This window comes from Artibeus jamaicensis, unplaced genomic scaffold, assembly GCF_021234435.1.
Source record: "Artibeus jamaicensis isolate MK-2021 breed Jamaican fruit bat unplaced genomic scaffold, CSHL_Jam_final contig_402, whole genome shotgun sequence".
NCBI lineage: Eukaryota > Metazoa > Chordata > Mammalia > Chiroptera > Phyllostomidae > Artibeus > Artibeus jamaicensis.
This window is the reverse complement of record NW_026521818.1, coordinates 19,665,239-19,678,893: the sequence shown is the minus strand read 5'-3', so window position 1 is coordinate 19,678,893 and position 13,655 is coordinate 19,665,239. Positions and strand designations below refer to the sequence as shown.

The 13,655-nt window shown below is 39.5% G+C and overlaps 1 protein-coding gene across 1 annotated transcript in view; it reads left to right on the top strand.

Annotated features, from left to right (window-relative positions):
- Window positions 1-13,655, top strand: part of FBN2 (fibrillin 2) — a 264,006-nt gene that overhangs the window by 216,792 nt on the left and 33,559 nt on the right. The window contains exons 40-48 of the mRNA XM_037138205.2: window positions 699-824; window positions 1,793-1,945; window positions 4,205-4,273; window positions 5,350-5,475; window positions 5,657-5,782; window positions 6,240-6,365; window positions 9,106-9,222; window positions 10,832-10,960; window positions 11,364-11,483. Of these exons, the coding sequence (XP_036994100.2) occupies window positions 699-824; window positions 1,793-1,945; window positions 4,205-4,273; window positions 5,350-5,475; window positions 5,657-5,782; window positions 6,240-6,365; window positions 9,106-9,222; window positions 10,832-10,960; window positions 11,364-11,483 (1,092 nt within the window). The remainder of the gene's footprint in view (window positions 1-698; window positions 825-1,792; window positions 1,946-4,204; window positions 4,274-5,349; window positions 5,476-5,656; window positions 5,783-6,239; window positions 6,366-9,105; window positions 9,223-10,831; window positions 10,961-11,363; window positions 11,484-13,655) is intronic.

The window sequence follows — 13,655 nt, the reverse complement described above, 5'->3', positions numbered from 1 at the left end:
GCACTACAGTCATCCTTTTAGGGGGCCCATGTCCCCACCAGGTGGGGAGCAAGGTCCATAGCTTACTCATCATTGTAGCTACAAGTCCTAGCTTACAGTAAATCTCGGTATTTATTTATGGAACCAGTGAAGGCTTCTAAAGATGCACATTAAACATGGAAGCATGTCCATTATAACCTTTCTTTTGGAACATGTGAGGTACATGCATCTGGGGGAAATATGATTTAAGACAGGAACACCCGGCAATTGCACGGCTGCTAGAATCTAGAATCGGAATGAGTGCGAATTTAAAAGGGGCTGTGACCATAAAGGTCACAGCCTAACTGGATTTAGTTTAAAGTTAGCACTAAAATTTAGTGTAAATGACATAAGAGGACAGCAGGCTTTAAAGCAGTTCCATTTGAAAAATATGAAATTTCAACTTAAAAAATGCAGGTGCCATTTAAATTATTTTTTGCCACCCTGGAATAATTTCTTTCGATCATTTATATTTTGTAATACTGGATTATATTCTTTTAAGGGAAGCTATACCTCCTGTCATGGCAGTGCACATGTTAAAGTATTATCAATGTAATTGCTTTAAATTCTGAATTTTATGGAAACATGGATTTTGGGGAGTCATCGTATGCTTTGTTCAGTGGTTTAAATAATATAAACTTCTGGGGAAATATTTTAATGGGTATTGTTGCCTGCTCTAGATATTGATGAGTGTTTTGCACATCCTGGTGTGTGTGGGCCTGGGACCTGCTACAATACGCTGGGGAATTACACCTGCATTTGCCCACCTGAATACATGCAGGTCAACGGAGGCCACAACTGCATGGGTACGTGAAGGTCTCTGGGGTCACTTAGGTCACAGCTGTTGACCTCCCATGTGAGATGCTTGTGTCTCAGAATTAGTCCAAAAAATGTAGAAAGTCAATCTTTATGAATAAGTATTTCAAAGTCTTATAAAATTCTGGCTCTGCATCATGTTTTTGAACTTTTGTTACCCCTTCATGCAGTTACAAAGTAACTAAGTCATGGGGCTGTAATGTACAGCACAGGGAATATAGTCAATATCATAATAGCTCTGCATGGTAACAGACCGTAGTGATTGCATTATAATGTATATAAATATTGACTCACTGATGTGCACCTGAAACTAATCTAGTATTGTATGTCACCTACACTTTAGTGTCAGAAACGGAAATTTACGTTTTTTAAAAAACACAAGTCTAAGGTAGAAAATTTCATCAGATGTTATAATTACGTGTTCTTAAAGAACTTTCACTTTTCATTTATATAAAATGAGCATGATAAGGTGAAGAGACCTTCCAAAGAACACACATGTGTAACCCGCTGACTTAGACAGCAGTGCAGGATTGGCCTGAGGGAGGGGCCAGCGGGGGGAGGTGGGCAGGGGCAGGGACATAGGAACATCTGTAATAGTGTCAACAATGAAAAAAAGTGAAATAAATAAGGTGAACATTATTTTACAAATGAGGACATTTGACATTTAATATGTGATATTTTTTTAAATAAATACATGCTTTTAAATATAGAAAAAATATCTATTAACTTTGTTTCCCGAGCAAGTTATGAATGAAAACCCTTACTTAGAAACAGGAGATGTGATAACCTAAAAATGACTCACGTTAAACCTAAAGAATTATTTTAAGACACCTCTAAATGACTGCGACATTGTTTAGAGTTATGTTCCTGGAGAAAGTTGGGGTCTCTGTGTATGTAGGCTTCACTGCTAGCTGCTTGATGATGTGATTGGCTGGCTTGTTGGTTTTTCTACATGTAGACATGAGAAAAAGCTTTTGCTACCGAAGCTATAACGGAACCACTTGTGAGAATGAGTTGCCTTTTAACGTGACAAAGCGGATGTGCTGCTGCACGTACAATGTGGGCAAAGCCTGGAACAAACCTTGTGAACCCTGCCCAACCCCAGGGACAGGTAAGCACAGACCCCATACTTCTGCTGAAGGCTGGGGCAGGGACACAGGCATATGGGTGGCAGTCCAGTAAAAGCAAACGTGCGTTAAAACCAGGCGTGCTCGGTTCTGAGACCCAGCTGGCCCTCTTCGGGGCACAAGCACTGATTCCTGGTGTGTCAGTTGACTAGGAGTCTGGACACTGAAGACAAGCTCCACTGCTAAAGAGTTCAAGTTTATAGCCCTGATCTATTTTAATTCATTATCTGATACCATGCCAGTTAATCCTTCATTTATGCATAAAAAATTAGTTTTTACTAACTACTTTGTGTCTTTGGGCTTGGTCTGGAAGGTATAATATTTTGATGAAAAAAGACTTGTGGTAATTTAAAGCCCATTAAGTTCAGTAGTGTTGTATTTTAGATCAATCTTGGAAAATATGCAAAAAATAGATTTGATGAGTGAACTTTACATAAAGGAAACTTTTTGTCAAAGTAGTTTTAGCATTTTCCCCCTTAAACTTATCTAAACTTTTTAGGCAGAAAAGTAGAACTGATGTTACATGGTAAAGTATTTTTTAGAAGCACAGATTCTTTTGAAAGAAAATAGAGGCAAGAGAAAAAAATGATCTTAAAATTATTGCCTACTCAGGTTTTTGGAAAGTGGTCATTTTTAATAATTTTAGATACGAAGTTGATCCAGTAGGACCAATAAGAAACGATGATTATATACTCATTACTAAATGAGTAATGTTACTCATTTTACATGTATTAAAAAGATTTATGTAATGTGATGATGAAATGAAATTAATTAGAAATGCTGAAAAGTGATACGGGGGTGCCATGTCGTGGTTCAGATTCAATGGGTGAGTGGATTTTCGTAACCCTATCTTGCCATAGTTTGTTTCGAAAAATCAAATAGAAACATTTTTACAATTCTTTAATTGAAAAACTTCATCGGTTAGAAATAGAAAATCACTGGCTTGGGGGAATGAAATGCTACTTATTTTTTCATAAGAGGAGGTAAAGGCTTAGGTTTGAGAGACAGGTCTATGTTCCAATTGACTCTGCCACTTATTGTCTGACTTCATGTAGATTATGAATCCTTTCTGAAACCGATTCCTCATATATGATATAGGAATAATAAATAATGACAGTGACAAATTCACATGGTTATAGTGATGATGGAATGAGATGATGTATATAAATTACAGTTCTCACGTTACCAGGCAATTAGAAACCATTAAACTGGGCATCTGTTATGTGCCTCTCGGTATGTTCTGGATGCGTGGTGGATGTTGGTGGATGAAACCTACAAAGACTCTCCTCTGATAGCACTGGAGTAGAGTATGTTGTACATGTTTTAGCTAATACTCTTCAAGAGGTTTACTCAGCAGTAGGCATCAGATGCAGTCTGCTTCTTACATATTACAGTGTGTGTGTGTAGGGATTGCAGGGGAAGGGAGGATGTAGGGAGGTGGAGGAGGGTATAGAGAGACAAGTAGTGATGGATGGAGACTTGACTTGGGATGCTGAACCCACAATACCGTGTACAGATGATGTGATGTAGAATCGTGCACCTGAAACCTGTATAATTTTGTTAACCAGGGTCACCTCAATAAACTCAATAAAAAAACAATGAGTAAATTATGGACCTGAAAAAATGGACTTAGAATTTGTTTCAGTTTCTATTAGTTTTGTGGATTATGTGTAGGAGTAATTCTTCCAGTCTCTATTTTATTCCAATGATGTATTGTTTTTGATGCCTCAAGTTTCACATTTTAACAGACATTTATGTTTAAAAAAAGAGACAAAATTTACATCTCATTCATTATTCATTATAACCTATTTGATCATTACAAAATTATTTTTATGCCTGTGCCTTTGTGCAACTTGTGATGTCTTTTTTACATGTGTACTCTAATTTGGTTTTTAAATCGACATACGTTGGATCGGTTTTAAAGCCCTGCTTATCAAAAGAAAAATAATTGCTGTGCCCCAAGTAGATATTTTGAATCTTGTAAAGATTTGTTTAATCTTCTAGGGTCAGAGCAGTAAGAGGTCAATGGTGATGATAATAGTCACAATAACGGCAAAGACGGCTTAGGCCTCCGCCCTGGACGGAGGAACAGATATTGTTACCGTATAAACATGATTGAAATGAAAATGTCTGGCTGTGAAAAATATAAAATAGATTTGGCAATGAAGGTAGTACTTGTAAAACTTTATTTTGAAGGCGTTGGAGACTGTTAAGAGTGAGTTTGGTTTGTTTGTATTTTAAAGCTGACTTTAAAGCCATATGTGGAAATATTCCCGGGTTCACCTTTGACATTCACACAGGAAAAGCTGTCGGTGAGTTTTTTGTTTTTAGCTTATGCTTATTTTAATACATGTGCGTAGAATTTTGTAAAAATGTATTTGGTGTTTTCTAAATTTTGAAGTCCCACAAAATGTAATAACAGGAATCTGATCTAATACAGTCGGACGGACAAGAGGCAGCATGATCACAGCTCTGACCAGGGTGACCAGCGATGCTGTTCTGTCAGCACAGTCTGGGCCTCGCGACCACAGTTACGTGACTTTCTCAAGGCTCCGTGCATGTCGAGCGAAACCTATGGCTTTCCTTTTGGTGCATTTTGTATCCCATGCCTCTAAGTAACCCCTCTCATTTTAACTTCTAGTTGCTATTTTCATACATACATGGTTAAGTGTTTGGTGTTTTCTCACTATATCCCTTCTTCCGACCTACTTACAAATTTGCAAGATGATTAATTGTGTAAATTACTTCCTTCTAAATGTACTTTCTTTTTTAAGTTTTTATTTATAATTTTAGAGAGAAGGGAAGGAAAGGAGAAAGGGAGAGAAACATCGATTGGTTGCCTCTCGCATGCCCCCAACTGGGGATCGAACCTCAACCCAGACATGCGCCTGAACCTTTGGTTTGCAGTCTGGTGCTCAACCCACTGAGCCACACCAGCCAGGGCTAAATGTACTTTTTCTTGCTCATTCTACTTTTCTTCCTCAAAGATTATAAAAGTAATTTCATTTTAAGTCTTCATTATCAATGCACATATAAAAAAGGACATAAAATTAAGAAAACTTTCTTTATCAGATGTGTTTATCAGCAGCAGTTAGGGGAGCCTAACATGTAAGTTGAAGAGGAGGTATGATTCTGGAGGAAGTTCATTTGCTACATCGACACTGAAAGCATTTGGTATCTTTAATCAGCTACTTAAATTTTCCCATCGTTGTTTAAAGGAAATAATGTGTTTTATGGCCTGTATGCTTTGACGAAGCACAAGATCACTCGTACCAGTATAGAATTGATTTTGGTGACATTGAGTGTGTTCTCATCCCATTGTTCAAGGTCATATGGTGAGTACATTAAGCAGAACCACATATATTTGATCAAATCTGTTCAATTCCAGACATTGATGAATGTAAAGAGATCCCAGGCATTTGTGCAAATGGTGTGTGCATCAACCAGATCGGCAGTTTCCGCTGCGAATGCCCCACAGGATTCAGTTACAACGACTTACTCCTGGTCTGTGAAGGTAACCTGAATGATGTGTGACCTCTGTCCATGTAAGTTTGGTGGACGTGAGTAGTGTTAGATAGCTTTCTGTCTTTTTATAGGTTCTTTCTCAGAAGTTAGGATTCAGTCACCAAATGGTTAAGTAACGGTAATACTAATGCAATATTGAAATTGTACAAGTGAATTTATTGCTCTTTCAGATATCGATGAGTGCAGCAACGGTGATAATCTGTGCCAGCGGAATGCAGACTGCATCAACAGTCCCGGCAGCTACCGCTGCGAGTGTGCCGCAGGCTTCAAACTCTCGCCCAACGGAGCCTGTGTTGGTGAGAAGGGGCCCGACTTCATTCTCTGGCACTGAGCACAGCATTCTTCAGGTTTCCTACACGGAAAAGTCATCTAGGCTTTTCTATCAAAAAGTATTTTCAAAGGCAGTTTTGAAAAGGTTTCCTTAGTAAATCTCTTCATTGACATTGAACCTGTGTCACCATATATATTAGATTACCTTGTTCAGAAAAGAGGCCTCTTCAGTGGATTTTCTGAGTATTGGACCAAAAGTAAAATGGTATCCTTGAGATACCAGTCAACATATAAAAATTGCATGATTTTAAAAGAAAAAGACTCGGACACTTTAAAGTCTTTATTTTGATTCAGCTGTTGTCATGGTTCATTTTCAGCCTATGGGTAATAATTAATAGCAGGTTATAGAAACATGCCTATGAAAAAAATGAAGGAATCTTAATAAAAATCAGATATGTGAAACGTTGTCTTTCTTTGTTTTAGATCGCAACGAGTGTTTAGAAATTCCTAATGTTTGCAGTCATGGCCTGTGTGTTGATTTGCAAGGCAGTTACCAGTGCATCTGCCACAACGGCTTCAAGGCTTCTCAGGACCAGACTATGTGCATGGGTAAGAGGGGGCGTTAGCTCCAGAGGGCGAGGGGGGGAGCGGCGCGTCCAGAAGAGGCCACAGTTTGGTCATTTGCCAAATTGACGTGCCTTTATCAGAAACAATCTTGCAAAAACTTAAGTATGTTGAATTGTTTATTGTTTCATTCAGTATAAAACTTGTGAGCAGGAACACATCAAAATATGTTCCTCGGTTCAGTGTTCACAGCCCTTTTCCCCAGATGACTTCACGTGGGCTGCGGGGCACTCAGGGCTGTGTGGCAGTCACTGCAGTACCAGCTGCCCTGTACCCCTCTCTGTCACCATAGAGGAAAGCCTTTTTGACTACAAGAATGCCAGGGAGTAAGTAGCAAGAGTGACAGTTTAGAAATGAATATATATACATGCACATACATACATATATTCATATATATACTTTTTCCCCCAAAATCATTGAATACATGGGCTTTTTCTGCTTCTTTGGGGTTTTAACTCTTTTTTTTAGATTGTACATTCATTCTTTATTTATTCAAACTATTTCTTTGTAAAAATTTTTTTATTTTAAATATTTTTTATTTAATTATTGTTCAAGTACAGTTTTCTGTCTTTTACTCCCTTCCCAGCCCACCCCCTCAGTGCTCCCCACCTCCCTCCCATTTCCACCCCTGTTAGTTTTTGTCCATGTGTCCTTTATACTTGTTCCTGTGAATCCTTCCCCTTCTCCCCTGAAATTCCCTCCCCTCTTCCCTCTGGTCCCTGTCTACCTCTTCTCTATTTCAGTGTCTTTGGTTATATTTTGCTTGCTTGTTTGTTTTGTCATTTAGTTTTCTGTTAAAGGAGAGATCATATAGTATTTGTCTTTCACTGCCTGGCTCCTTTCACTCAGCACAATGCTCTCCAGTTCCATCCATTCTGTTGCAAAGGGTAGGAGCTCCTTCTTTCTTTCTGCTGCATAGAATTCCATTGTGTATATGTACCATAGTTTTCTGATCCATTCATTTACTGATGGGCACCTAGGTTGCTTTCAACTCTTGGCTATTGTAAATTGTGCTGCTATGAACATTGGGGTGCATAGGTTCTTTCAGATTGGTGTTTCAGGGTTCTTAGGATATATACAGGGTTCTCAGTAGTGGAATCCCTGGGTCAAAAGGCAGATCCATTTTTAGTTTTCTTAGAAAATTCCATATTGTTTTCCACAATGGTTGTACCAGTCTGCAATCCCAGCAACAGTGAACTAGGGTCCCCTCTTCTCCACAACCTCTCCCACACTTGTTTGTTGCTTTGTTTATGATGGCCATTCTGACCGGTGTAAAGTGGTATCTCATTGTGGTTTTAATTTGCATCTCTCTGATAGCTAGTGATATTGAGCATCTTTTCATGTGTCTCTGGAAAAACAACTTTTAGAAGCAACAGTAGCTAATGTAATGGTTTGTTAAACAGTAATAGTGTTCAGTAAGTACATGCTGAGCTGATGATTAATAAGGTTTCAAATGCAGATGGGTGGATACCTTGGAACTCAGCATAGCTCCTTCAATACGATGTCAGCCACTGGCTCTATCTTTGCAAAAAGTGTTCTCCATGCCTTGCACTTAAAGGAGGAAAATCAAAGCATAACTTGGCTATTTATAATTAGCATGTTCTCAATGTAGAAGAAGCCAAAATTGTGAATCTACTCTTTTGGCATCTAAGATAACATCCATGTGAAGAGTGAAGTCGGATTTCAGTCCTGCAGAGCCAGTTTACTTGATGGTATATCCACACAATGAGGAGCACCAGGAAAACTGCTCCATTCGTCCACTGCCTGCTAAGGGCTCCCCCTTGGACTTGTCTGTCAGTGAAAGGAAAAGTTCTCTAGGAGATGCTTGTACAAAGGACTTGGAGAAGGTCTGGCCCTATTTGCATCCGACAGAATATGATTTTTCAAAAAATAAGAGATTTATTATTCAGAAATTCATATGGAGAAATCTGCCCTCAATCCTAACACTCCTTGGCAATACCTGCCTTAAACAAAGCTTTCTTCCTCAGAACTTTCTTCCTAAAGAATAATATCCTCGCCCCCAGCCCCACCCTCACGGTGGAGGAGCTTTCAGCAGCCTGGAGTTCACAGACTAGGAAATCTGCTCTCTTGTATGAGTATGACCTTTCTAAGTATTTTCTCAGTTTCATATTTTGAAAGGCTAACAATATTGCATTCTAATTGACTTCTTCAGTCTGGATTCCACCAATTCATAAAAATCTAGGAAACTAAAGTTTCTTTGTTGTGCTGATCAAATAAAGGTTTCTAGATGTCTGGGAGAGTGTTTATAATGCTCAATAGAGCAGAATTCTTTTAAGGTTTCAGAAGGTTAGTTTCCCTACAGTCGACAAGCAAACTATTCATTAAAACACCGCCATTCCTGTGGGAGCAGGGGTGGGCTGGGGGGGAGGAGGAAAATTGGGACAACTGCAATAGAATAACAACAAAAAAATTTATAAAAACAAAAAAACAAAAGCAACAACCAAAAACCCACCTCATTTAAGGGGATGCTTGCTTAGCCTTGTTCTGAGAGTTACATATGCCTGTAAGTCATTAAACAGCACTTTTTCATATAATTTTATAATTTAGCATTTTTTTCTACCTCATACTTATTTTCTTTTAAGTAAATACGAGTTACTAGTATGGCATGAGGACAACCTAACTAAATCAGTAGAGTAATATGAATGTTGAATGGGCTGTTTTTCTTGTTAAAAATTGATCCCTTTGAGCCGATGTTTCTTTGTAGATGTCGATGAGTGTGAGCGGCATCCTTGTGGAAACGGAACTTGTAAAAACACCGTGGGGTCCTATAACTGTCTCTGCTATCCAGGGTTTGAGCTCACTCACAATAACGATTGCCTGGGTAAGTACGCAGTCCGTGTCGGCTCCCGGCGCTCCCGTGCCATTTCCACACAACACACTGAATAAAAAATAACACCAAAGAGTAAACATTCTCATTATTAAAATTGCAGATATGTGCCAAAAGGTATGTGACGTCATTAATTCCTAGTTAACTAAAGCCGTAGTATTGGCATAAATAATTACAAAATGGTTTGCTGGGTTGAGTGCTTCTGTCAATCAGCCAGTCAGTCCAGGGGAAAGCCAGGCAGGTGGTCAATGCATGGGGACCGCGCTGTGCTGTGGGGTTACTTTTACGCTTTCACTGGGATGGAGGATGGACCTGTCATTGTTTCAGCATTGTAACAGTTACTTAATGTAATCTGCTCTTGATTTGCATTCAAACACTGACGGTCTTCACCTTAACAACATGTTGGGTATTGGAACTTCATGTTGCATCAGCTTTTGAAGCCAGGGGTGCCCTTCCCCACAGAAACAGCACATGGCGCCTGGGTTTCCACACCGGCCCTCATAAGCCTGTTTGATCTCTGTTTGTGACCAACTTCAGATTTTCAATGGAAAATAAAACTGCCCACTATGCAGTGGTGCAGGATTTTAGCCTCTGCCCTAGCAGACAGTGATTGAAATAGGAATTGCTAGCGAGTCGGGGCCGTGCCTGTGTTTGGTGGAGAAGTTAATGGGAGCGATGACAACCAGGGCTGTCGGTGTTGCTCCCTTACCCTGTGTCCGGTGCTGTGCTGGCGATGCTTTAGCAGGTAGCCTGACTTCATTCCCACAGCCCTGTAAGGGATGTGAGAGTAACTTAGGCTTTTACCATTATGGGGCCATCATGGCTCAAACCTATTTCCTAATTTAACCCAACATACGTTCCTCTCAGTTTTCTTTATTTTTCAAAATTCTGCAACTGGGAGAACAATGTCCAGCTAATTGGACATTGGACATTTTATTCAATGACTACTGTCTTGTCTATAGTTTCTCAGACCCTCTGCACAGCCACAGAGAACCGAAGACCCAGACGTGTTTGCGATCAAAGCACAATCCTCAAACAGCCCAGAGAATTACTCAACTGCAGTCAGCTCTGAGCTTCACTGAAAACCTGACACCAAAGGATGTTTATTTTCAAACTCAGTATTCTGTCAGTAAAACATGTCAGCGATTCTAGAGCCTTTTTAATATAATTGATTTTTCTGTATTTAATATGCTCCATGATTTGTTCCTTGAATATTGTCAGCTTATCTCCAGGGAAGGTCGGTTGCCAACTATGCAGTCAAGTTAAATTTATATATTCTTCTGCCTCTGGGAAAAGAAGTATATTTTTGATTGGAAAGAAGGGAACGTTTCACCTGAAACCTTCAGCTTTTACTTGGTTATAAATTTCTGAGCTATATTAATATCCCAAATGTGCCCTTGTGGTTGAAGTACAGTAAAGCTCCATGTGACCTTATTAGACACACGATCCTGAGGACACGAGCCACTTTTCTCTGTGGTGACGAGCAGTTGCAGTGTAGGGTTCCTGTAAGTGTGTACCAACAAATATGTTGTTAAGTTGCGAGTTTTGGCACAGTGTATGTGTGAGAGCTCCCTCTTAAAAGCTGACTCCTGTTTGCTTACAGACATAGATGAGTGCAGCTCCTTTTTTGGCCAGGTGTGCAGAAATGGACGGTGTTTTAACGAAATTGGCTCCTTCAAGTGTTTGTGTAACGAAGGTTATGAACTTACTCCAGATGGCAAGAACTGTATAGGTAAGTGTCTGAATAATAAACAGTCTTTCTGTTGTTTTCTATCTCCACCTGCCAGTCCCCACTTAAGAACTCATTCACGTTTTACTTGAGCATCTGATCGCATGACCAAGTTAAGCACTATTCCTTATAAGGAATTAGCCAACAATTGAAAATGACGCTCATGCAGTGTTTTTATTGGGAGCGTGAGGCTATCCATGTCTAAGTAAAAGTAGACAAAGGAAACAGTACAAGGAAATTCGCCTCTGGTCAAATGAGGATGACCCAAGATGTCAAAAGAGTGTCTCAGGGCATATTTGTCCTTAGTAACCTTGCAGATCAGAAGGCCAAAGCAGAATTTATGTTACTGTCACTCAGCAACAGTTACCTCATATTTGAGCAATTGTTATTTTGTTTCTCTTTAAAGATACCAATGAATGCGTAGCCCTTCCTGGCTCTTGTTCTCCTGGCACCTGTCAGAATTTGGAGGGGTCCTTCAGATGCATCTGTCCCCCAGGGTATGAAGTGAAGAGTGAGAACTGCATCGGTAAGGCTACCATTGATTCCGAGGTCCCCGAGCTGTTCAGTGGGTGTAACGACGAGACCTGGTACGGACTCTATGGAAGTGGGTGGCATCCAAGCCACTGCGGGTGTGTGCCCACCCAGGGAGTCAAACATGCAGCTGCATGCATTTGTCTTATTGAATCATCAGAAGTGATTTGAAGGTAGAGTGATGGGAATACAGAATTTAGGGATGTGGGATTTTCAGTAACAGCAGTCTTCTGCTAGTAAAGGAATTTTTGGTGTACTCTAATCTTTTTTCCAAATGCCAGCAGAGACTTTCTACTGAATTTAAAGAGTGTCTACAAAAATTGTAATCTTTGGCAACCAATTTTAAAACAGCTATTAAAGGTGTCCAGAGTCCTAGAAATGTGAAACAGAAAATCTTGACAATGCTGTTGAGGCTTTTTTTCTCCTTGGGAAGGCCTCATGTCAAAACAGAAAATATTAATCCATTTGTCATAACAGATGTTTTTCTGTTGAAACTTTTCCAGCTTATAAGAACATTGTAACCACATCAAAAGTTGGTTCCAGAATTTCCTGGTGGACATGATGAAGGCCAACCTTTTTACAGTTACTTTATTTCACTTTTATACAAATTAGATTTTACAGTCTTGCTGAAATTCAGAAGCACCAGAATCTTAGTGTGATTGCTGAGGGTGTTCCTGCCTCTCCGTTACCCATGTTTTAAAATATTCCATGTAGCTCTTCTGTTCACATTCAAGGGGTTTATGTAGACAGAACTGAAGGAAATAGCTTACTTCATTAAGTTTAATTATTTTTAGAGCATATAATTACTACATATAATGGGTATCCCTAGTCATTCCAATTTGGTTTATATACCTTTTCCCTTTTCTCTCTGATTCATATAGCTCATTGTAAGATTGTCCAGTGTTCTGAATACTTAAAAAACAATAAATAGAAGCACCTTAGTAAGAAATTTATTGGAATGTTTAAGGGTTTTTTTCTTTCATTTTCTTCCTCCATATTTATTCTCGGTTCTTCCTTATTCTTGTGATCCATCCCATTTTGGAACAACATTAGCAGTATACCATCCATTAGGAGAGAAATAGAAATACATATGCTTCCTTGTGTCAGAAGGACTCAGCTGCCTTTTCTTAGCGAAAAAAAAACCCACCTGTGATTTAGTTATATTTTATTATACTTAAGAAATATTTTATATTCTTTATCTATTGTTAGCAATGCCACTATTTTGCATTTCTGAAAAATTGGGTTTCAGTTACCTTACATCACTGGAAGAATATTTTCTTTGTATCTGACTCTTTTATCAATTTTTTTCTAGATGAAATGCTTCACATACAAACCTATTTTTACACTTGAACACACACGCGCAAATCCATCCTAACACACAATGAACATTATGCTGAACATGCTGCCTTTCAGGTGCTGGAATACAGGCCTTGCCTTCAGGTAGCTTATTGCCTAACAAAAAAGACATATATTGTAAGTAAATATGCTCTGTGAAGATACTGTTCGGCACTGGAGGTACGTTCAGGACGTGGGAGCAGCGTAGGAGGCTGTGAATAATGATAGCAGTGGCGACAAGTAGCATGTCAAGGAAGCTCATCACAAAGGATTGGTGACATTTGAGGTGGCTCTTAAATACTGGATAGGAATTTACTAATCAAAGACAGGAGCAGAGCAGAGGAGGCCATTAGCAGACACAGGTAACACAAGTGCGGTGAAGAGCATCAAATGGCCAGCACAGAAGATTCAACGTGCTGCTACAGGCAGTGTGAAGCACTGCAGAGGAGAGTTTTTGCCTGTTCGTTTGTTTGTTTCAAAAGAAAGAGTGGGCCCTGGCAGGTGTTGTTCAGTGGATTAAGCACTGGCCTGCAAACCAAAGGGTCGCTGGTTCAATTCCCAGTCAGGGCACATGCCTGGGTTGTGGGCTGGGCTCCCACTAGGGGGCACATGAGAGTCAACCACACATTGATGTTTCTTTCCCCCTCTTTCTCCTTTTCTTTCCCTCTGTTCAAAAACAAATAAATTAAATTCTTTAAAGAAAGAAAAGAAAGAGTGGGATACAACTCACTAATGAAAATTCTGCAAATATACATTAAGGACATAGTGTGTGCTAGACATTATGCTAGACTAAGCTGAGGGGACATTGGTGATCCAGACAGACAGACATGTC